Consider the following 25,716-nt stretch of genomic DNA (forward strand, 5'->3'; position numbering starts at 1 on the left):
GGATATTAATTTAAAAAAAAAGTCCGGATCCGGTTTCGGCCGGATTCTGATTTGAAAAAAAAGTCCGGATCCGGGTCCGGCCGGACCCGAAATTGTGGGTCCGGTACATCACTAGTAATTTCATATTTTAAGTGCGTAACGCGATACATTTAAAAAAATTCTCATCAAGATTTGAGTTGGGGTGTCTTTATCAAATTATTCAAGGATTTGCGAGTGTAAGGTTTAAGGATAGAATTTTGAAAAAGGAATTCTAAATGACTTTTTATTTTGTGTTTGTTGGTAAACATAAGATTTGTTTAATTGTTTACAATACAAGCAATTATACTTTGGAATAAAATTAAGTTTTTAATTTTTTCTAACTTTTAAAAACAAAAGTGAGGGTTGAACAAAACAAGAAAAAACTTTTAAATCATTCGAATCTTTTTTATCAATTTGATCTTATAAGTTTCAAAGTCAAATACAAGTTTTTTTAATTTCCACAAAAAAAAAGTAAAATTTATTTAACTTTATTCACGAGGGGAGAAATAAGCAGATCCACAAACGCTCGCTAATTGTCTTTTATCTCCGCGCTCTACTTGATTACACGGTTGGATGCAATCCTCCTTCTTTTAATTGTCTCATCGCTACACCGCGGCAACTTCCAAACACACCAGTTAAAATTCAATTACAGTAGATTGTAGGCTTCTTTGTAGCATGAATCCTTTTCGAACTTTTACTAAGGAAGAAATACAAGCGTTTATTTTCGGTAGTTAGTCTTGCAGAGTTTTTGTGTTATTGTAGATTTTATTTTGTTTAAACTGATCTTTTAACTACAGATTATATTATCATTGTATGATACCTCTCAAAGCTTACTATTTATTAATAAACTTGTTTAATTGTGTGAAAAAAAGACATAAAGGTTTCCTTAAAAAAATAATTTGTTTTAAAACTGCAAGCGCCTTTAAAATATATGACTTGTAATAAATTATTTTATTCCGTTGTATAGTTTCATTTGTTTTAAACCTTTTGAATTTTTGATGAAATTTAATTTTAATAAGGTTTTAATTTTTACATAGTAGTTTTAAATTTCAAATATCAAAAACAATTAATTTTATATAGCTACAAACAAACTTATTTCATCCACAAGGGAATATTTGCTACAATTTTCACATACTTTAGTTAATTGTCCGTTTCTGCTACTAAAGTTTTTCTTTTGACTCTAAAAAAAAAAGTTAATAAGTTTTTGAAAAAACAATTTATTAAAACAAGTAAAGCATAATGATATTTTTGTGTTTACCAATCAACTTCTTCAATATTTAGGAGTTTTTGAAATAAGTGCATATGTATATATGGCGTGCCATTTGATTTAAATCTATGTAAAATCTTATTAAACCTATCATAAATAAATACTAATAACTATATGTTTTCACAGGAGGAAGTTTCTTACCATTGCACGGATTTCAACATCATCAACACAGAGGAGCACCTCACCATGCTATTAATGTGAGTTTTATTATTAGTGATTATAAAAAATATATTTACACTGCAACATATTTTTTTATGATAAGTAGAAAAAACTAGTTATAAAACATTGTATATGTCAATGATAATTTTTTTAATTTTTTATGTTAATTTAAAATGTTTGAAAGGGTTTATTTTATGCCGTGTTATTTTCTTATAGAAACTCATCTACTTTTCCTAACATTTTAAATCTTGAACTTTTTGTTGAATGCTTTATGAGATTTAGTTTTTAAAAATTCGGGCTAAAGTTTAACGTTTTAATGTAATCAAAACAAAAGAGTACAGTTATAATTTTTTCTTATAAGAGGGTTAACTAAGCCGAAATTTAAAATTTTCCTTTATATTTATAACAATATGAACAACAATCACTGTCTTAAAATTGACCTTAAAATTATAATAAATGCAGGTTAAAAAGTAAGTTTTAGCTTATTAAACCAAGTTTAAAACTTACTATTAAAATATAAAATACTATTTGTTTAAAACTTACTATTAAAATATAAAATACTGTTTGTTACATATATTTTTAATTTTAAACAATTAAAAGATTTATTTTTTTATTATTTTAGTTCTACTAATATTTTTGAATGGATTTTAAAATAGTTTTCAAAATGCAGCTTATTCTAAATTTATTACTTCTAATGTTTCATTTAAAAGTCAAAACTAGTTGTTTTAGATTCATAAGTTCCATAAACATGTAAGTACTTAAGTGAGTTATGCGAGTAGTTATAACCAACTTTACAGCATAAAATTTCTTTGAAATAATATTTTTATAACTAATTGATGTGGTATTAGTAACTTTTTATTAAATTTATTTAAAGTAGCTATTAAGGTTTGTATGTTTAGCTGTAGATAAAGTTTTAAACTTCAAATTACTTTAACAAATTAAAAATATAAGAAAAGTTTGTAAAGTTGCAAAACTAAAGCCGAACTTAAGCTGATAACATTGAAAGGAAAATCACTTAATTTGCACAACCTGCCGAAAATCGCGTTTCGTTTAATTGCCTCTCTTAAGCAATTATCTCTAACGCATCGAAACACAATATTTGTTGCTTTTTCAAACAGCTTAAGAAAGCTTTGACAGAAAGCACTCAAGTTTTTATTTTTATAACAACACCATTTGTTTACAATGGCTTTACTTGTTTACACAGGACCATGCCAGTTACTACGGCAACCGTCACCCCAGTTACTACAACCCCTATTATCCGACCCCCCACCACCAGATAAGCAACAACTTCCAGATCAACCAATCAGCAGACTTGAAACCGATCAACCAGAAAGTCTATTCGCTCCTGCCGCTTTCCGAAGGTTTGAATTTGAAGTTTATTTAACTATTGTTGATGATCGTTGGTTTTATAGTCTTTTCAAATGTTTTTTTGTTATTTCTAGAAAATATTATTTTATTATATAGTCTTTATTAATGTTTTATGTTATTTTTAGAAAATATTGTTTTATTTTATAGTCTTTATAAATGTTTTTTGTTATTTTTAGAAATTATTGTTTTATTTTAGTTAAGTAAAAGCACTGAAAATTTTTCAAGTTTTACCCTAGTCCTCAATAAACAAAAAAGCTTTTATATTGTATTATTATAGTAAAGTTGTAAGAAAAAAGTTGGTATTATTTAAGTTTTTTATTTGAGGTTTTATGACTCAAGTTTGTAACTTATTTATTTTTTTTCATGTTCACCTTGGATTTGAAACAAATTTAAACTGAAATCTTTTCAAAACTGCAGCTAAAAACGGTAAGTTTGAATTTTTAAATTTATAGACAAGCTCACTACTTTCAAATGATCTTATCAAAAGATTTAGCATTGAAAACTGTTCAACTTTAATTAACCTCTCAATCACCTTATAATCCAATCACAACTGACAGATCCGAAAGTGGTGAACTTCCAGATGAAGTACCCGTCCACTTACTTCGACAAGAAGAAGTCGGGAGGGAAGAAGCGGAAGGCCTCGGAGATGTCTCAGGCGCCACCAAGTGGTCAGGAGCTGGCGGCCATCAAATCAGGTCTGAAAACTGAGTTCGGCGCCGAAGTTTCCCCCAACATCAAAACTGTTAGTTTTAATAACTTTTCTCTTTGTAAAATTTGAGTATACTGGAGTATTACATATTGAAATTACGATGCATGTATTGCAAAACATAAAATTATGTTGAGACAAAATTAGAGAATAAATGACGAATTAGCCTGATGGGCAAGAAACTAAGATTTAGCAAAAGATGTTAAAATTTTACTTGCTAAAATATAAATTATTTCGATATTTACTTTAAAACATTTGTCTAAACTCCTTAAACTTGATAAAAAAGATTAATAAGTATATACCCTAGACTTCTAATTATCTTAAAATATATTATAAACGATATTTTAAAGTTTTTTTTTTGTTATTTTGCAATGCATTAAACATATTTAGTATCAAAACTAAAACAAAAGCTTACATAAGTTTTTTCGAAAATTTTTCAAGTTTATTTTCGATTTTTATAATAGTAAATTCATTTTATTTAGTAACAAGCAACGTTAGTTTAATAAAAGAAAATAAAGTAAAATTTTCAAGTGTATTAAACACATTAAATATCAAATTCAAAATAAAAACTTTCATTAGCCTTTTATAAAGCTTGTTTTACCTTCGCTTAAATATTTTTTAGTATTTCTTGTTAAAGTTTCAAACAAAATTAGATTAACATAATAAAGCAAAAAAAAGTTTTAAACGCATTTGTTGTTATTAATTTAAGCATGAAAACAACTTGGAGCAACGAGTTAATTACTCCTTGCCCAAACACTTATGACGTCACAATAAGTTGGCACCATTCCCTTCAAAAACGGAAAAGTTCAATGACACAGTTTCGACCGCCGCAAGTTTACAAGTGCAGCCGATTACCGAGATAACAATCTCGATATCACACAAAAAACTTTTCTCATTGTGACGTCATACAGAATCGACGTTTCGGAAGCGGAGAGTGAAAATCGCGAGAAAACGTGAAGTTTTTGTTTGAAGCGAACCGCGTAAGTGATTTATAACTGCTGCAATGTGGCGATGAGTGATGGGCTTGATTGTTTCAAGCTTCGCTTCGCCCCCATGAAAACCTGCGCGTCATTCTCAGGTGAGTGCAATTGAGCGATGAGAGGTGTAAAGGACACAGAAGGTTCAAAACAAAAATTTTTATTCGGTTGCAATTTCAGCGAGACAATTATTTGTATGGAAATTTCTCACACGCGTTTAAAAGCGTTTGCATGACTTGTTAAAATTTAATTGAGAATGCTTGGGAAAAAGTTTACTTTGAAATAGTTACAATTCAAGTTTTTTATGGCGATATGCATAAATTGGTGTGCAATTTTGGAAATTTGTCAATTATTTTCCAAACTTTTGTACATTTTGCTGGTGAATCATAGTTTTTAATTGCTTAATTATTTTCAAACAAAAATTTATATTGTTATTTTTAATGTAGATTAGTTTACGCAGTCGAAATAGAAAAGAAAAAAAAAGCTTTTTTTGAAAATATTACAAACGACTTGCTAAATAGATGGTTTGTTATTTTATTAAATGAAGCCATTTGTTCAAGTTTAAACAACGACTGCAATGAGATTTCAATTTAAGCTGTTAGTTTGTTGCACTGATTGTCAGTTATAATAACTATTTTATTCAGTTTATAGTTTTACAACGATTTAAAACACTAAAGTAAAAACACTTCTAGCTTATCTTTTGAAACTTGAAGCAACATAACATTTCAATTAAAACAATATTCACAGCGAGTGTACATATTCGATTTGAACGACGTTCTCATACCTGACATCAAAGTGTTTGGACACGCCAGAATACTCGCGTTCAATGAAGCGGAAAAAATGCGAGCCCGGGCACAGCAGTTGTGGTCCATGGACATGATCACATACATCGGACAAACATTCTTCTTCAAAGACGACCTCGAAGTTTGTTTTTTTTTTTTTGAATATAATGGAGTAATAGTTAAATAATTTTTATAAAACTGTTGTCTAAAATCATTTTTTAAACTACAAAAGTAAAGTTCAACGTTGATAATATTGTGTTTTATGTAGTAAAGTATACGTAATATAACTGGACCAAATTTTTTGTTTTAAAACAACTGCGAAGTCGGTTTTGTTTTTAATATAATTGAAGTGCTGGTATGGTTTTGTAGAAAAATAGTCTTTAAAATTCGATTTTTTCCTTACATATGTAAAGTTTATCATTAAAAATAACAATTTATGTAATAATTAAGAGGCATGAAGTAATATTATCATCGTATTCTAGTTTTATTAATCAATTAATTTCACTTTTTTATCTGTTTAGTAGTTACACGTTTCAAAATATTATATATTTAAAAACTTTTTATATTTACCGTTCTTTATAAAATACACATTTAATCTTTTTTGCATCAAGAACTTAGTAGGCAGTATTAAATCTTTGAGATATACAATGCTTTTTAAGAGATGTTAACAAAATTAAATATTTTTCTATATTTCCAAAACGTCTTCAATAAAGTAAGCTATAAATAATTAAAAAAAAATCGACTTAATTTTAGTATATTGTGAAGTATAATAATGTTTTTATTGGATAGTATAAGATAAAACGCTAAAGACAAGTTAAAAAAAATTTGTTTAACCTATTCCAAAAGCCATCAGTAAAATGTTTACAGTAACACTTAGTTTTCACCCTTTGCTCGGCTAATCAGTAGAAATCATCTACCATGAAAATGTTTGTTATGAATAAACAAAAAAATAATATCAAATTCCAATTTAAAAGTGTTATGAAAGAATTTTCCCAGGGTATAAAACATTCATAATTTACTGTAAATATAGAAAAGCACTTATAACTTTTTACACACTATTTTAATAAAAAAAATTGGGCTAATATTACCTTATTGTTAAATACTTAGTAACTTTAGAATTGTGTGAAGATATGTATAGAGTATTTAATATGTACTTTTTAACAGAGTAAAACCAAAACTAAGGTTTAAGTTTTATAAAGTATAGATTTAGCAACGTTTTAATTACAATAAAGTTAATTTAGCTAAAAAATGTCCTATCAAAAACCGTAAAAATGTAATATTATGGAAACACAATATTGCTTTATTTACAGTTGTACTAATTTTGTAACACGTAATACAACTACTATGCAAAAATATAAATAAATAAATAACTTTCTAAAAGTCTCTTATTTCTTAACTATATTATAATTTGTAAGTTTGAAATAGTTAAGCTCTTTAAAAATTCATTCCAAGTGTAAAAGCAAGTAGCCATTTAAAAGTGATGGGGAGAATTTACAAGAAAAATTTTGCGGATCTATTTAACTCAAAAACTTTTTAAAGGCAAATATCATATATAATACTAATGATATAAGTTGCAAACAAATTTAGATTATTAAAAGGCATACCACTGGCCAGCACATCATATTGATGCGCAAAATTTAGTCTGTTCTTAGTAATTTATCAACGCCTGCTTTTCTTTTTAAATTGAGCGACACATTTTTTTTCTTTTTTATTTGTATGTTGATCTTTTTTAATAGCACTATAACCAGTCGAAGGTAGAGGACGCGCAATTTCATTTTGTTTTAAGTCAGTCGAAGCTTGCTTTTCAAAAAAAGTATTATTGTTCTGAAATTTTTTTATTTTAATTTTTTCACCAGCACTACGACCAGTCGAACGTGGAAGACGCTTCGAGCGACGACAACGGTCAGGACCTGTCCATGTACAATTTCTCCCAGGACGGGTTCGTGCCCCACGATATGGGGTACCACCACGTGAGGGGGTCCGTCGACTGGATGAGAAAAATGGCTTTCAGGTTAGTTAGAATCGATCGTTTGGTCTTAGCTTTCTAGAGTTTTGTTTCCTTTTTTTATGGTTATATTTAAAGTAAAAGTTTAAAGTAAAAAGTGACAAAAACTTTATGATTATAGTTTGCTTAATCAGTGTTTTAAAACAGATACAAAAATATTTTAGCTCGCATTGAAAATTCTATTGTGATTTTAAAATTTTATACACATTTAATTTTCATTTTTCTTTTAACTAGTTTTAAACATAAGAACAAGTTGAAATTTAGTTTCATTAACTTTTTCAGCAGATATTCCACGCGTATTTTTCAAGCTTTATGAGTTTAGCGCAGGCATTCATTTTAAAACTACCAACACAGATACCGTCACATCCGGGACACTTACAACAACTTCAAGGGCCGCCAGGGAGAGCGAGACGGGGTGTTGACGGCCAAGAGGACCCTGGAGAAGAACAACCAGAAGATGACCGGTCCGAGCAAGACGTGGTTGAAGATGTCCGCCAACTTGTTGGACATACTCGTTTCAAAGTGAGTTTAAAAATAGTATTTTACAAATCATATAAGTGATTTATGTCAAATGCTTGTGAAATATTTTAAAGGTTTTGTTTTGCTTAAAACTATAAAACAGTTTTCTTAGTGACTTTGAAAACTAAATGATGGACCCAAATTAAAGGTTCTACGCTTGTAATAGAGAAAATGTTAGCTTTTACGCTTGAAAAGTACAAAAAAAGAAACCTTCTATTAAAATACTATAAACAAAATGAAAACTTATTAAGAAAAAACTACATTCTAAAACTGCAAAAAAATAATTTTACAGCACAACAAAAAACTAAATATCTAAGCTACTGCAAAAAAAAATGTATTTTTTCTAAACAGACCAGGAGCCAAAATTGTGATATGTACAAACAGCAAATTGGTGGAGGCGGTGTCCAAGCTTGTGGTGTTCGGTCTCGACCGGTACGTGGATATTGCAGATGTGTACAGCTCTCACAAGGTGGGAAAGAGCTCACTGTACGACCGCATTAAGGGAAAGTACGGAAACAAAAATACTTCGTACGTCGTGATTGGAAGCGGTGATACTCGGCAGCATGCCCGTGCGGTTAGTTAATTTAGTTTAAAAACTTAATGTTAAAGTTGAACTGTTGTTACAAGTATATCTTATAAGTATATATAATGGAAGTAAGTGTGCATAAAAACACGTGTTTTGCATAAAAATACTTGTTTTTAGCTAAAACCTCAAAATAACTTTGCAGGTATATAAACTCAAAAAGTTTTATAAGGTTTTAAAATTAATGCTTACTTTAGAATGCAAAAGTATATTTTTAGAAACTGCATAATTAGAGCTGTTTATATTTAATAACTAAGTCAATAAACTACTTGTTTTATAAATTTTATTACCAAATTTTACTATAACATATGTCTTGTTCAATTAGTAAAAGCTAAAAGTAATACATACTTACATACTAACACAACTTAAAAATCTAAATTTTTTTCATCAATTTATCTTCTAAATTAATAAAATATTTATGTTATTATAAGATAGTCTTTCATAAATAACAATCAAATTACTTCTTTAACTTACATAATACTACATTTTCTTAAGTTAAATATGTCCATACATAAAATAATCACTTTTAATTTTTTATAGAGCAACATGAGTATGTTCGAAGTTAATAAGATGTCACACTTGAGTTTGGCCAAACAGTGCTTGGAATCCGATTGCTTGTAAAATAATTTTCTTCTTTTGAAAAACACCTTCTATCTTCAAATATTACTTAAAAATTTTCTCAAACTTTTGATAAACTTAGTTATATAAGACTGTATTTCCAAAACATAGCTTGAAAATTATACGTCTTAATTGTTGAAAAATTCGTTGACGGAAGATTCTTTTTATGACTTATGGTTTTTATACTTTAATATCTGAAACTGTTTTATGGTTTTCACTTTAGCTTTATTGTTTTTATTTGTGAGTTGTTACGGTATTTAAATTAAAGCCAAAATTAGGAATAAAAATTAAAGATCGATCACTTGAAGCTTTTCAAAAATTGTGTGGAAAACGACATTTATTAGACTATTTGATTCACGATCTATTATTTGCTTCTAGTACATGGTCTTTCTTCTTCATTTTTCGTAATAAATATAAAACATTCCAGTTGAATGCTGCTCTTTATTTTATGATTTATACCTCCGCATATAAACAATGCGTTTTTATATTCGAAAAATTCGTTGATTTAAAGTATTATTATTATTTGCCTTTTTCAAGTAAAATTAATAAATGTACTTGATCTTTTCCCTTGACTTTTTTTTCTAGATTTAAAAACTGCCTTTATTTCTTCAAATTTTACGTCAATTGAGCTGATAAAGTAAAAAACTATAAATTTCTAACATATTTTTTTAATTCCTAAGAGTTTTTTTTTTCATAGAAATTTACATAGATATATTAAGATAAATTGAAAAAAAAAGACTTTTCAGATAAAATAGAGTAAAATTTTGTTCAAGTTTACTAGAAATTGGCTAGAAATACTGTATACTAGATATAGCATTTACATACTGTTTAAAGTTTTTTTTAAAGAAATATTCTTGATATAATGTGTTATTTTTCACAAGTTATAAAAACTCTTATTTGTAGTTTGAAACTTTAATCTTTAGAAAAGTTCTCGCTATAGTATTTAAAAGTGTTTTACTTATGGTTTTAAACTTAATGAGTTTTAAAGTAAAACTTTGAACATAAAATTGTATTTAGTAACATAAAACATAGCTGCCAGTAGATGACTTGTAAATAAAAAACATAAATTAAAAACTTAAGTTAAAATAGTTTACTAACTTTATTGAGTACAATAATCAGTAAATCTATGGTTTTTTAAATATACATCCCGTGCTTGTCCGCAGACTACCTTGATCTTTGAAGGTTTATTAGGTTAAACTTAAACAAGTGTAAATAGTAGCAGAGTGTTTTCGTGGTACTTTAATATATCGGAAACGTAAAATTTATTTAAATAATAAATAGAAGAATTAAGACAAAACATTTTTTATTATAATATAATTAAAAAAAACTCTAATCGAATATGAAATTTAATTAATATATAAAAAAAATTAATTGCATATGTTTTTACACATATTGCATTTAAATATATTTCAGATAACATAAATTAAACATATATTTTTTGGAGATATAAATATTTAATTAAATATACAAAGAGTATTGGATAATAAATTGCAAACTTTAATGACTGATTTTCTAAACAGTTTTGAAAATCAATTATGACTAAAATACAATTAGGGTAAGGATTAGGGGTAACAGTGGTAGTAAAGATTAAATACAAATTAGTAATAAAAAAACTAAGACGAGAAAACGTAAAAAAAATAAAACCCAAAAAAAAGTAATTATGAGCTGAGAGTAAGGGCTAAGAGGGGTAGCAGTGATAATAAAACCTTAATAAAGTTAAACTAATAAAATAAAAATAAAACAAAAAACAAGTTCGACATGTGCAAAAGTGACCCTTCGTGCAAAAATGTCTTTGAGTAACACTGACCCAACGAGCTAAATTGATGCCGTACAAAAGTGTCTTTCTGCAATATTTTTGTGCAAAAATGACACTTCATGCGTATTTGACACGTCCCCAAAAAACCAAATTAACTTTCTTGAGCTTATTATTTGCAGCTTACTAGTTTTTAAAAACAGCTTAATTAATAACTACGAAGGAATGATATTATATAGAATGAAGTTCGGTTATACATCTTATACAGGTAGGTGTCAAATTGCACGAGTGTACAAAGTTGCATGAATGGACAGAATTGCACGAAGACACTTTTGCACGGAAGGTCAATTGTGCAAGGGTTGATTTTTTATTCAATTTTTCTATCACTGATACCATTAACCTTTACACTTGATCGGTAGTGCCTAATTTTTCTTTATAATATTATATACTTTTCAATTTAATAATTGTTATTTTTTTTAATTTATTTTTACTATCACTGTTACCAATAACTCTTACCATAGATCAATATCTTTTTTTGTTTGTTTTTAAACAATTTATTTTGTTTAATTTTATTTTTTTACTTTTAATTTTTCCTCTAACCCTTACTTTCGGTCGGTAATTTTTTTCTCCTCGTTTTTTTTATAAATTTATATTTTTTTATTTTTTTTTTATTAAAAAAAAATAAATTTTCTTACTCTCATGCAAAAATATACCTCCCTGCAAATCTGTAAAACGTGCAAGTTTGTCTTCGTTCAATTTTGTCTTTGTGCAATATCGACCCGATTCCATTTTATACTGTTTTATTACTGATAATCATAGTTTATTGAAAAAGACGAATAGTGAACTTTTAATTGTGTACTGAAGCATTCAAAACCACAAGTAAATCATTTCAAAAAATATGTAAACATTGCATCAACGAGCATAAAGTTAATTTTACAGACAAATTTATAAATTTTTCAAAAAACATAAAACTTTAATGTCAATTATTTTCCTTATCTTAAAAGCTATCTAAAAAAATTTTTTTTATCCTTGAGAACGCACCTTTGTCTTTAATTTAAGAAAAAAAAAATTGGTTTGGGGTTTGAATTATTTCATGGGGTCCCTCCAAAAATAAAGGGTTTTTTTTGTTTTTTCTAGTAAAATTGCTTTATAACCAAAAAAAATTTTTTTTAAATATTTTTTTTTGATTTCCCTTAGTTTGCGTGTTATTTAAACTCTTAAATAGTTATTTTATAAATAATGTTAATATCTTTTACGATTTGGCCCCAAAACAAAATGATGTATATTACACTATCATTCGCCTTGGCCATTTCCTAGATAAAAAATTGATAAAAGGAAAAAACCAATTAATAAGAATGTGAATTACAACAAATGTAATAAAATTATTATAGTTTAATTAAATTTGTTGTAATTTACATTCTTATTAATTGTTTTTTTCCTTTTATCAATTTTTTATCTAGGAAATGGCCAAGGCAAATGATAGTGTAATATACATCATTTTGTTTTGAGGCCAAATCGTAAAAGATATTAACATTATTTATAAAATAACTATTTAAGAGTTTAAATAACATGCAAACTAAGGGAAATCAAAAAAAATAACAAAAAAAAAATTTTTTTTGGTTATAAAGCAATTTTAATAGAAAAAACAAAAAAAAAAAACCTTTATTTTTGGAGGGACCCCATGAAATAATTCAAACCCAAAACCAAATTTTTTTTTCTTAAATTAAAGACAAAGGTGCGTTCTCTAAGATAAAAAAAAAATTTTTAGCTAGCTTTTAAGATAAGGAAAATAATTGACATTAAAGTTTTATGTTTTTTGCAAAAATTATAAATTTGCCTATAAAATTAACTTTATGCTCGAATTGCATCAGCTGAATAACTTGACAAAAATATGAATAAATTTTCAATTTATAATAAGTTTAATTTAATTAATTTTTAAAAACAACTGGAATAGTTTTTATTAAAACTATTTTGTTGTTAGTTTTTGTTGTAGGAAATATCAGTTTATTTTACATGAACTTGATACACAAATAAGTTATTTTGTAAAGATATGAAATTTTCTGCTAAAACTATTTTTGTTGAAAAGTTGTTTCTGTAAGGTTAGATAAAACTCTATTGCACGTAAAACAATTTTTTTTCGATGCAACAGGATAGTGTAATAGGCTTTCTATATCTGTGCCACTATATATAAAAAATTGGACTATAATGTCTAATCAAGCATAAAATAAAATAAAACTTTATCAATTCTATTTAGCTTTTAAAACACATGTATTTTAATTAAGCTATCATTACACTTTCCAAAAAATCTATAAAAAAGCTTCAAGTTTTACAAAAAAAAAAGACATAAGGCCAAACAAAAACAAAAACTGTGGCTTCCTCTAATTGAAAACTTTGGAAAGAGATGTATTATTATTTTTTATTTAGACTTTATAAGTTGATGTTAAAACTGTTGAACTTTTGGTTAAACATTTTATTTTGTTTTACTAAGAGTTATACTTTATTTAGGAAGCTAATAAAAAGTTTATACTTTGAAATATAAAGCGTCCATAATTAAACACATAAGCAAGTTTCAGTTTTATTAGTTTTCTGAAAGGGTGCAAAATTCTTTAAATTACGACAATTCTAAATTTAAACTTTAAAAGTAATATACATACAAAATAAACAAAATGTGTATCTAGATTTAATTAATACCTTCAGACTCTTTTCTTTTTTTTTTTGCCTAGTTTCAAAAAACTTTTGAGTAATGGATAAAACAAGTTTTAAAACATAGTACTTTTTTGTAGTTTTCAAAATTATTTTATAATCGACAAAATTTTTGAATACTTTTTTGTACTGTTTTATCTTAGCTAATTAATCTACACTGATTTTTTATCTCTTAAAATAAATAACGTTTTTGAGATATTACCATTCAAACATTTAAAAAAAAATTGAGTTGCCATTTAGCCGTTCAGAAACCACTGCAGAACTTTTTATTGAATTTATTGAAACATCTCTAATTTGTAAATGTTTTGTACAGGTTTTAGAAATTTAATCATTAAAATCATGTTTAGTGGTTTAATTGGAAAAAACAGAACTAAAGTTATCCGGTCTGTGAGATCAGTTTTGTCATCTTCCCGAAACTTAAACATCTCTCAAAAAGAAATGTTGCAACAGAAGATGAAGTTTCAGGTTATATATATTTTTTGTTTTAATTGCTAGATTACTGTGGTGTACAAAGTTTATATACTTTAACAGTGATATAAAAAATTAAAAAAGTATACAAAATATGTACAAATAAAACTTCATAGCTGTCTTTTTTATTATCTTTAGATGCTTTATTGTTAAGAATAAAAGTTTTAATGTTACATACAAACGTTATATTGCATTCAAACTGTTTTCTAAATTATCCGTTATGCCAGTAAATAACAGACATTAAATCAGGGTTTCTCAAACTTTTTTCAAAAAGATCCCATTAAAGAAATTAAAAAAGCTATGGCCCCTCAAACAAGATTACTTTAAAAACTACCATTAAAAACTCCTAAGACCTTTTTTTGCTCTTATCAGCAACTCCAAAATATCAAGTGTAAGTTTAAAGTTATGACCTCCTGGCCCCCCATGGCTCCTTTACTGCTCATGCCCCTCCCATTTGTCCCTTATGTTGCTTATTGCCCAAAAAAAAGCCACTTGGCCCACTTTGCAAAATTTTTCATTAAATGGTCGAAAGCCAATTTGGAACTAACAATCTTCACTTTCTGCAGTTGTAGTTTTAGTGACAAAGAGATTCTTTTTTACTCATTAATACTTAACCCCAAAAAATCTTATGTAAGTTTTAAGAACTTATGGTTTATAGAGCCAGATTTACATGTTAACGGTCGCATCCAATAAAAATAAATTGCGGTCCGCAGTTTTAAGACCCATGTAGTAAGTAGAGGTATTTTTTAAGGTAGGTATAAAATTAAATTTTGCACCAGGTAACTAAATTGCATGAAAATACTTTTGCACTAAAACACTTTTGCATGAGGGGGTTTTTTTCAAGAGCAGAGAATTTTGCAGAGAGAATTTTTTTCAGGGGTTGAATTTTTTATCTATTTATATTTTTTTGTTAACTTTATTTTCCTTTTAGTTTTTTTTTTACTATCACTGTTACCCCATAACCCTTACCCTCGGTCGGTAGGTAGCTATTTTTTTAATGAATGTATTTATATTTATTCATGTTTCAATTTTTTTCAATTATCTTTTATAAGTTTTTTAAATTTTTAATATCACTGTTACCCCTAATCATTACCAATGGTCAATAACTTTTATATTTTTTTTTGTTTTTACTATCAATTTAACTTTTAGTTTTTTTTTGTATTTATATAAACATACATATAAAAAAAAGGTTTATTTCAAGATGAAAAACTTGAGGAACTCAAGTTTCGTGCTTATGCACTAATCAGCTTCAAAACAAGTTTAAAATAAAGCACAAAAAAAACACATAATTGAAAGTTTAAAAATTTAGCATAAATAGATTATGACGTAGTTTTGAAACTATCAAAAATCATGCAAAACGGCTTGTGCAAAAACTAATGTACCAATCGACAATAAACTGGCAAAAATTCATAAAACTTTACTGAGTAACTATCTATTAGGACAGATAATTGAAAAATAGAACATAAAATTAATATAAAAAGTTAAATAAAAATTTAAATTATTTTAAGATGAAATTAAAACTCGTTAAATTTTAAAAGTGATTTTTTATCTGTCTACAAGACAATACAAACTCGCTTCTTTTATTTAGGCATATCTTGTCTTTCAGTGCATATACAACGGATGTTGCTTCTTTGAGACTAAGTTTCAAATTTACGTCATAATCTATTTATGTTAAATTTTTTAACTTTCATTTGTGTGTTTTTTTTTTTGTGCTTTATTTTGAATTTGTATAAAGCTGATGAGTGCATAAACACGAAACTTGAGTCCTTCTAGTTTTACATCTTGAAATAAACCTTTTTATTAATAAAGCCCTTAAGGTCGGCTCAGTGTGAAAGATTGATTTATTAGGTTAAATAACTTAATTCTAATTTTAATTATATATATATATTTATCTGTTTTGTTTTTACCCTTGTTCAAAAATTGCTCTACGTGCAAAATTATGATTCAAGCATAATTGGCCCTTGATGCAAAACTGTCTTCTTGCACTTTTGACCCGTTCCCGATTTTTTAACTTTAAGAAGTAAACAGTTAAGAGTAGTACTACTTTAATAGTTTGATATGTATTTAAGTCAGAATTCATTAACAACCAAAACTATTAAAATAAAGTAAAATGAAAAATATTTCTAAACATAAATAGCAATATCTAGTTTTCCAGAATAAACTGTTGATTCAGAACCAAGCTTCATCAAATACAAACTTCAGTTTAGTTTAATTTCTAAAAAAAAGTAGGATTTTGTCTATGTAGTTGAGAAAAGTGGTTTATACTGTAAAGCTAAGCTAAGCACACTTAACTACAAACAATATATTTTAGTTACTATCAAAAAAAATAATTTCTTAAAATTTTTAATAATAAAGTAAAGAAAACTATGGCTTACAAACATTTTATTGATAAACATAACGTGTTAATTAGCTTTAAACCTTTTATAAATCTGCGTGTATTTTATGCCTTCTAATTTGATAAACTGGTGAAAACTAGAAGAGCAGTTTCTTTTTATCGAGATTCAGTTTTTTTTTTTTTTTTTGCGCAAAAAAAAAACTAGCAGCTCTCACAATTTTTAACTAAAGATAGGGTGAAATCTCAACTTTAAAGGTCTAACAACCAAAATTAAATCTTAAAATGTGCAAAGCGAAACTTTTACAAAAATAGAGTGCAAAGGAAAGTTGACTTTAACTATTTGTTTATAAAAATTTGTACTTAAAATAATTAAAAATTAAATTTGCAGAAATTGCAAAAAAAAATATTTAAAATTACAACAGCCATAGTCTAATCTAAAGGACAATTAATAAATAAAACAGACATAATACAACAGTTTATAATTGAAAAAATAAGTACATTTTACGTTTTACAAACTTTTCTAATACATTTTTCTTAAGTACAATGTCTGTGAAATCTTAGGAGATATATAGATTTTTTAACTCGTTTTTTGTTTATAATTTCTCTCATTTTATTATCAAAAAATAGTAACAATATAAAAGAGTTTAACTTAAAATTCCGCAAGCATTCTCAGAAAGGCATGAAACAATCACAGCCTTACATAGGAGTAGTTCTTGGGCGCTGAGTTGTATTTTTTATTACACAGGTTAAAAATATTTTAATGTAAAGGTAGGGTTGTACAAAGATAATGGCGTAGAGGTGGGCAATGTTTGTTTGCAATTTTTTTTTAATTAAAGATCCGACTCTGGAAAAGTATATCTGTGGCCCGAGAACGTGCAAATCTGGGCCGCTAAAACAAGTTTTGATACTTTCACTAGATTTTGTGGGATTTAAAGTGAAGAGCAGAGAAAAAATATTTTTGTTATAATTTACGGGAGACTTGAAACTTAAACTACTTACAGTACAAAAAAAAATATACAGTATTAGTATTTTGTCGAAAAAAATTGATAGTTTAGTAATTTTCATGAACTAAATAAAGTTAAATTACTCCTATCCGCCAAGGACTAAAAACGATGCCAACCCCTAGTCTAGTGGTATCGCCCTGCTTTTTTGGGTCTAAATAGAAGCAAAAACACACGCATTCTTTCTTCAAATTTTTGGGTGTATAAATCACGATGGAGTTACAAATACTTTTACAGACTTGAAAAAGTTGAGCTAAATTTAAGTAAAATATCATATTTTTTAAATAAAATTATCAGTCAAAACTTGTACATCAACAAAATCAAAAAAATTGCAAGAGCAATCATATATGATAACAGGTAATTAAAAGTACAACACAAAATTAATTTAAAGTAATAAACGATTACGGACCAATGCCTAGAAAATAATTTTAAAAAGAAATACTTTAATAACAAAAACGTGAACTATACCTCTAACCATTGGAAAAAAAGAGATTGTCCTCCTTTTAGAAATTCAATTAAAAGAAACATTGCAAAATAAAAATAAAAATTATTAGTTAATAAAATAATTATAAAAACTTTATATTAACTTGTACTTTTAATTCAAAACTTTTATTTTTATAGAACGAAAAAGTTAAAACTGGCAACAGTGTAGGCTCCTTGAAAGAAGAAATAAAAACAAGCAGGTCTGGACAGAAAAGTTTAGAAAAAAGCGATGTTAAAATTGATTATACATTAAGGTTGAAAGTAGCAAGATTTTTGTCAACACTAAAAGATGTATGGTTTTCTTCTAATTTGCCCTAAGTTGTTAAAAAATTTTTTTTTGCTATATATCAAAAATGTATTCTTTTGGAATTCTAGAAATTTGTTTTTCTGAAATAATAAAAAAAAATGTTTATGCTTGAGTTTTTTTTTCATCATTTGTAGAACTTAACATCAATTGAAATTTTTACAAGTAAAGTAGTTTTTTTACATAATCAGTTTTTTTTATACGTTATTTTTGGTTTAAGTAAATAGTTTTATCAAAACGTTTTTGTTTATATTTTACAATATTAAAATAATGTTTTTTTTTTTGAAAAAAAAAAGTATAAATTATAAAAAAAATACTAATAAGTTAAATTTGGCAATTCTACATACTAGTATTAAAACAACTCTTCACATCTTAGATATCAAAAGAAATATTAAATAAGAAAAGGAGTATAGACATCTTTTGCTTGAGCACGATGCTTTTTAGTACTTACTTCTGTTGTAGCATGCATTTTTTAGCCAAAAACTTGTTTTAAAAATGTATTTTTCTTACTTATACACGAAAATAAAACGATATCTCTTTAAGTAATCACAAAAATCAGTACCTAAATTAAATGGAAGAAACAAAAAGATCGATTACAAAAATACAAATAAACTTACAGCATATTTTTCAGAAGTTTGAAAAGTATACACAAGCATTTGTTTATCAAATTTAACATAACTAGTTAAATTAAAAATGTAATCATTAAAAAACATTCTAATTACTTGAGTTCTTTGAATATTCGTATGAACTTTAGGTTAGGTACATCAATGTAATTTTAAAAGTATATAATTGATAGCATATTTTAAACTCTTTTTATGTAAAAATAAAATTAAATTCAAAATATACCAACTAGCTTATTTGACGAGTAGTTAAATTTATTTAAAATTTATTTAATTAAAAGATTATAAATCCCCACAGGAATACTTGAAGTTTGTCACTAAAATTTGTATCAACAAGCATAAAACTAAAATCAAAAAACACATCAATTGAAATTAAAAAAATTTATAATAACAATAACACCATGTTTATATGAAACATTGTGATTTCTAATTACACAACGTTAATTTGAAGAATCAACTATATTTTACTTATAGTTTATTTTTTAAACTACATAAGATGCCAGTTGACTCACGCTAGTGTACGGTTAACACTCCATAAAAAACAAATTTCAAAGTACTCTATCTTTATTAAACTAACATATGCTCTTCAAAGTAGCTATGTAAGAAATAAATACTGTAAGAAAATAGTAAGATTAAATCAGGTGTATATAAACTAGAAGCTATATTTAAAAAAAAAGTTATCAATCGATTTCTAATCACTACCGCACAATGAGTTGGAAAGCGGCGGTGGACATTTTTGTTGACTATGAAAATAAACTTGTTATTATAAATTAATGTATAGAACTTGGTTCTTTTTTTTTCTGTCTCAAATAACTCAGAAGCTTTGTAAGTTTTAAAACTTCTATTTTTGTCAGCTTTGTATTCAAAACTCACCCGCAATACTTATCAATGTTTCGTCAAAGTTAAAAAGAGTGTAAATTACATATATAAATAAACATGTATATATATATATATATATATTAAAAAATATTATAAGTTTTTTTTAAACTTAAAATATTTGAATATATGTGTTTTAGGTTAATTTTAAGTATACTGAAGTTCATTGTTTAAACTAACACACAAAAGAGACCTCACTCAATTTTTATTTCTAGCTAGAGCACATAAAATAAGGAAACCGAAAAAAATTCTTAAATATATTTTTTTATTTCTGAATTTTCTTTTGCTATCACTGTAAACAATTTGCAGCCTATTATTTACAAAAAACGTTGATTAACTTTATAATGAAAAAAAGGTAAAAAGGACAAAAAATAGTTGAAATTAAACTTATATTACTTCTAATGTAGTAGAAGCAAATATTAACAATTAATCCAGTTCTTCCCACCTATGGTTAATAATTGAGTATTTTCTTAAAACCAAAAAAGTAAAAGGCCGCTTGACCTTAATTTTAAGCCGACTAGTTACCGTTTTTAGTAATAAAATTAAGATATTATTTGTAAACATATGATACAAAAAGCTTTAGCTCCTTTGCACATATATGTTTGTTAATAATAAAAACCGTGCGAAACAGAAATCTTCATTTGGCTAATCGAATTCGTCTTGCGGGCATATACTTGTACTATAAAGTAAGTAAAAGTTAAAAAGTCAGTTAATAAAAGTAAAACTGCACTGTTAAGTCTGCTAACTTTATTGACCACCAAATAGTTTTAAGCGATTATTATAAGAAAACCAATTTATTCTTACATAATAACCATAAAAATAAACATTTAAAAATCTAAAAGCTATTGTTTAGAGCTGCTATAACTATTTGTTAAAAAAAACTACTATAAATATCCTTATGGTATATAGTATTGGTAGTTTTTATTTTCAATAAAATAACCAGAAAAAAAAAATAAATTAGTGTTTTTTTTTTATTAAAAAAAATATTGATAGCTTAAAACATTTATTCTTTGCTAATTTTAAACAATTATATTAAGTTCATTTAAGAAAATATCATATGAATCAGTTTGTTCTGTAATATTAATTTTTATTTAAAATCTGAATAAACCAGTAGTCGACTTTTACTATATAAGAAAAAATTGCCAAATATTTTGTTAAGTTTTCTCAATAACATTTTTAGCAGTCAACAACTTTTCGTCTGTAAAAAGATTCTATAGCTGTTTTTAAAATCATTAATTCCAATATATCACGCTTGTTTAGCATATTTCCCTGATTCTTTTTTATGAAGCCGTTATAAATAATACTACCTTTAACCAAACAATTAAAACACCAACACTTTTTTGAACTTAGTCTGTCAAGAATGGATCGTTCAAGAATTTTAAACCATTAAATCTTCGCAACTATGCTGAACACTAAAAAAGTTCATTAATAGTTTAATTATTTGCTGCTTATTTAAATAGATCTAAGTTAGTAATAAAGTTTACATTTATAACAAACCTTTAATTGTTTTAAATTTATAACTATGAACTCTTTTAAATTTGAAAGCTTTTTAAAACGTTTAATAAAATAACTGCACTTGTAAACTTTTGTTTTTATATTAGTTTCAGACTAGCAAAATTATTGATGTTGTTTAAATGTTAAAATAAACTTTCTGTATAAGTCTAAAAAGTTTTGAAATAAACAACAGTTTTAAGATTTATAAAAACAAGTTAATAAATTATTTTTAAAAAGAATTGTTTTTTCTCATGAGCTCTAAAAACTAAAAATATAAACTATACTTAACAAATTTAAATACATTAATAAAATATTACCTATAATATAATTAACATAAAACATAAACATTCAAAAAGCGTAAAATATTTTATATAGTATTTTATTTAAAAAACACACAAGGACATTTTTATTAATAACAAAACAACAACACCATAGCAAACATTTTAGCAGGATGTTAAATTTTAGACAAGTAATTATGTCTTACCTACCGATTTTAGGGGTAGCGTATAACTTAGCCCAAAACAGAAATTACCACAAAAACATTGAAAAAAGAATTGAAGAATATGAAAAGTTAGTTTTTCAACAAGAAAATAAAACAAAAATACTCTAAAATAAGCTCAAAAATACTGAAAAAACTACAGTCAAGTTGATTTAAGGTGTTGAAGTATTGGATGAATTAAACAGACTCAAGATTGCAAGCACAATAAGTGTACGATCTGTATTTACAACATCATCCAGAGCAATGAACAGCTCTTATTTGTATTATTTGCTTGAAAACAGCAGTCTGAAAGTAGACGAAAAGAATAGCCTCCCACAAATTCATAATTCAATACTCAATCTGCTAAAAAAAAAATGGAAATGCCTGAAATCTACTCCCTCTCAGCAAACTCTGATAATTTGAACAAATTCGAAAACTCTGACCAACTTTTTGAATTTATAAAAAACTATTCGGTTCGTAAAGCTAAGAAGAGGCCGTTCTTAGTATCATACGTTGAACGTTTTATACTTTCCTGCAGGTTCTCTGAACTCTTTGAAAACGTTGAAAACAGAATAGAATTCGTCAATAACAAAAACAAGTGTTCAGAACTAATGCATATGGAAAAAAATGTTCTCAATTGATCATTGAAGCAAAAAATTTTCTTGAAAACCTCGAGAAAAATTATCCAGTTAGACCTGAAGGCTTGTATGTTGGACCACAGTTGGATGATTTCAGGCAGTATTGTGCATCTCTGCAGTTAGAACTTCCCAAGAAAACTAATCCTCGTAAACCTTCAGAAAAGAATCTAGCGTCGGAAAATGATGCCACTGCTTGTGAGTTGGAAGCTTTTGAAGCTGAATAAAAAGAAATTCTGCTGAAGTGATGCATACTAAAGTTTCAAGTGGTCGGAAGTTAACGTCATGTACCTTGTACTTGTTTATTTCTCTGTTTTTGTGTGTTACTGAGTTTATAAGTTAAATGTGTGCTTTCAATAATAGCTCTTGAACATGATTAAGAAGCAACTAAAAGTTTACGTTTAGTGTTGTGTATATATTTGTTTTTTTTTACCAAATGCTTGTTTTCATAATTAATTAAAAGTTATGTAAACAAATCTTTTTGTAGAGATTAAATAGTATATTAAACACTATTTATACTGATAGTTATCTAATTTGCTAGTAAAGCGTATTGATAGATTCAGTTGTCAGTTTAACATACTTTAAATTGCAAAATAAAAAATAGAATAGTTCCGTTACCTGAACTAAACTATTTTTTTGATGGAAACAAATGAACGAGGTATAAGGAGCTTTTTATGATGTTAATCTAATAAATGTTTAGTCAATATATTAATATTCATGATTTTATTGTGGAAATAAGCGGGCATAGTTAATAAATTAAAATACAGAATTTACAATGAAAAAACTATTTCAATTAGAAACATAGTCTTATATTGTTTTTTAAAGTAAACAATTTTTTTCAAAGTCTTTAGAGCTTTCAGCTCACTTAAAATGATAAACAGTTATAACAAATGATTCAGGGAAACCGATATAGTCAAAGTTTAACAAAAATTACGCCAGTACATAAAAAAATAAAGTTTTGTTTGTGAAGATAGTAGTTTTTAGTTTTAATAGACTTTGACCATCAAATTTATTTTTTTATCTTCAAAATAAATAGCTTACCTTGTCGTTTAAAACCTATCACGGAAAGGATTTAAACCTGATTTTATTTTTTCGATCATTTATATCGGTAATATTTTACCTTAACTAGCTTTGTATGTGGGTTAAAAAGATACTAAAGCTCATAAAATAACTATGTATACGACATAAACATAAAGTATTATTTCAAACAATCAAAATAGAGAAAAAAAAAACATGTAACGTAGCTACTCGATTCTAAAAAAAATCGGCCATTACATTTATCTGTATAGTAAGATATTAATATTTCTTTGATAATATAACAAACAATAAGCTTATATGACCGGTTCGTACATAAGATATAATTATCAGCTAGTTAAAAAAAAATAACATCTACAAAATTAATTAAACATGCTGTGGTCCTGGGCAAGACTTTAAAAGGTATCCGTGGTATGCGACTCGATAACCGAAAGGTTATTCGTGCACCAGGTCCTAGGATCAAACATTTTTAGCGTCTTTTTTCGTTTAATAAACTATATATGTTTAAGAATGTTAAGCTTGCTAAACTTAACATTAATTAAGATTCATAATTTTATAAATATAATACTAATGACCATTTATAAGCAGAAATCGGCCGTACGTGGAGTTTAAACTTGTACTTATATAAAAATTGACAAATTAAAAATTTATACATCAAAGCCTTAACTATGCTGAACAAATAAACCTTAAAAAATATTGAATATAAGATATTCGGAAGCTAAAAATAGGTTCATTTTTGGGAAGCCTTAAGTTGTCAATTCCTAATCTACGATGGTGCTCTAGCTAATAAATGATTCGCATAAACTACTTGTGGTGATTGTAAGGACTGTGATTATTTAGATGAAAAAAACTTTTAAAAAAAGATTGAAAACGAGTAAGGAGTTTGATACAAACTTAATTAAAAATAAAATGCAGTTATTATTTTTTCTGTTACAAGTTGGTGTTTTAAAAACATTTTTCTTAAATAATTCTGCAAAAGTTAATTTTACGATGAACAAACACTAATTGTTAAACTCTTGAAAAAGTTTAGGAGACTCTGGTGTGTTGTCACAGATCAAGCTGAAAAAAAATTCTTGACTTTTTCATCAATTCTTAATAAAAACCTTCCAAAAACACACAAAGACTTGATATTATGTAAAGTTTCCAATCTTAATTTTAAACCAACCGTTCTTTCGCTGGATTCAACCATAAAACTTCCATTGCAGCATTTAAACCATCTGTGTATGATCGGTGTTTATGCAATAAAAAGCTCTATTAGCAAGATACTTGCATTTTCACCTCATAGTAAATACACACGTGAGATCATAAAATATTTTAAACTTCTCCAAAAACTCAATTACGCCCTGGAAAAAAAATAATTAAAAAAACAACTTTTTTAAACAAAACATTAGCAAAATACAGTTTATTATATAAATAATTTATTATTTAGAGCACGCTTGCATCGAATTTTCTGTAATTTTAAAAAAACCCCTGTTTTTTCCTGACTTTGTGGCAACCTTGGAATAAGTATTACTTTAGGATCTTAATTATTATTAAAAAACATCATTATTTTGGAAATATTTACTTTGAATGTTATTTCTTTACATAACCTGTCCTAATTAACTATTTATTTTATTCTAAATAACCTTATTATTTCTATTACCTAACGCTTATCTTTTTATTTAGAAACTCTATTCGAAGCAATACAGTATTACTATAAAATGCTACTATTTCTCACAAACTTTAGGTAAATACAGTTAAAAAAAACAGATTTTTTCACGGTAATACTATAATAATAAAAATGAAAAATATGACAAAACAGCAAAATGACAGAGTAAAATTAAAGTAGACAACAATACTTTAAATTTTAATTAATGCAATTTAGTGATAATGAAAATGTTTTAAATTTTAGTTATCCTTAATTTCAGTAATAAATAGTTTTAGATTCTTTCAGGCAAAATTGGAATAAAATAAATGAACAAACTAAATATTAACCTTTAAAAATGAATTAGCATCAAATGAAAAACAAAAGCAATTAACCAGTTAATAGTAAACTAAACTTTTTTTGTAGAATGCTTTAAACTTGCTAAACAATCAAAAATCAATGAAAAATGCTACACAAATTAATTAAGTTCGTCAACTTTGTTATAATAGAAGTAGTTGGCTTTTAAACATTATTCCAACTTAAATAGCATTAGAAAAAGTAATAAAATCTTGGAAAACCATAAAAACTATTAATAAATGTTTAACCGAATTCTGAAACTGCTTATTAACTTTACATAATGTAACTAACAAGTTTATCAAAATTTATAGCAACTCTAAAAGCATCTAAAAATCAATAAACCCACAAAAACTTTCACATAATGTGTCTCAATTATTTTCAACATCTTTCGGGTTTTTGTTTTCTTTTGAAAAGGCCCTTCTCGGGTCGAACTTTGACTTTCTGGGAGTCGTGGCCACTTTCTTCTTCAGGCTGTCCACTTGCGACTTTAACTTGACATTTTCCTTTTGAAAAATAAAAAAATATATGTATTATTGTGAAAATCGCTA

The 25,716-nt window shown here is 26.4% G+C and overlaps 2 protein-coding genes across 2 annotated transcripts in view; one reads left to right on the forward strand and one right to left on the reverse strand.

Moving 5' to 3' along the window:
* Positions 1-679: 679 nt before the first annotated feature.
* Positions 680-9,377, forward strand: LOC145835111 (protein phosphatase EYA2-like). Its single transcript, XM_082942657.1, has 9 exons — positions 680-745; positions 1,412-1,482; positions 2,649-2,805; positions 3,370-3,554; positions 5,243-5,419; positions 7,134-7,288; positions 7,637-7,804; positions 8,153-8,375; positions 8,925-9,377. Exons 1-9 carry the CDS (start codon positions 694-696, stop codon positions 9,003-9,005), a joined length of 1,269 nt encoding a protein of 422 aa, XP_082798783.1. The 5' UTR covers positions 680-693; the 3' UTR covers positions 9,006-9,377.
* A 15,645-nt stretch (positions 9,378-25,022) lies between these two features.
* Positions 25,023-25,716, reverse strand: part of LOC145831949 (uncharacterized) — a 28,718-nt gene continuing 28,024 nt past the window's right edge. Inside the window, exon 20 of the mRNA XM_082939308.1 lies at positions 25,023-25,671. Coding sequence (XP_082795434.1) covers positions 25,537-25,671 — 135 coding nt within the window. The 3' untranslated portion in view covers positions 25,023-25,536. The remainder of the gene's footprint in view (positions 25,672-25,716) is intronic.

The sequence above is a fragment of the Thalia democratica genome, chromosome 1 (genome assembly GCF_965202585.1).
Source record: "Thalia democratica chromosome 1, ktThaDemo2.hap1.1, whole genome shotgun sequence".
Lineage (NCBI taxonomy): Eukaryota > Metazoa > Chordata > Thaliacea > Salpida > Salpidae > Thalia > Thalia democratica.

Coding starts and splice junctions, on each gene's coding strand:
- LOC145835111 (XM_082942657.1), top strand. CDS start 694: ATGAATCCTTTTCGAACTTTTACTAAGGAAGAAATACAAGCGTTTATT. Junction 2,806..3,369: donor GCTCCTGCCGCTTTCCGAAG/GTTTGAATTTGA, acceptor CACAACTGACAG/ATCCGAAAGTGGTGAACTTC. Junction 7,805..8,152: donor TTGGACATACTCGTTTCAAA/GTGAGTTTAAAA, acceptor TTTTCTAAACAG/ACCAGGAGCCAAAATTGTGA.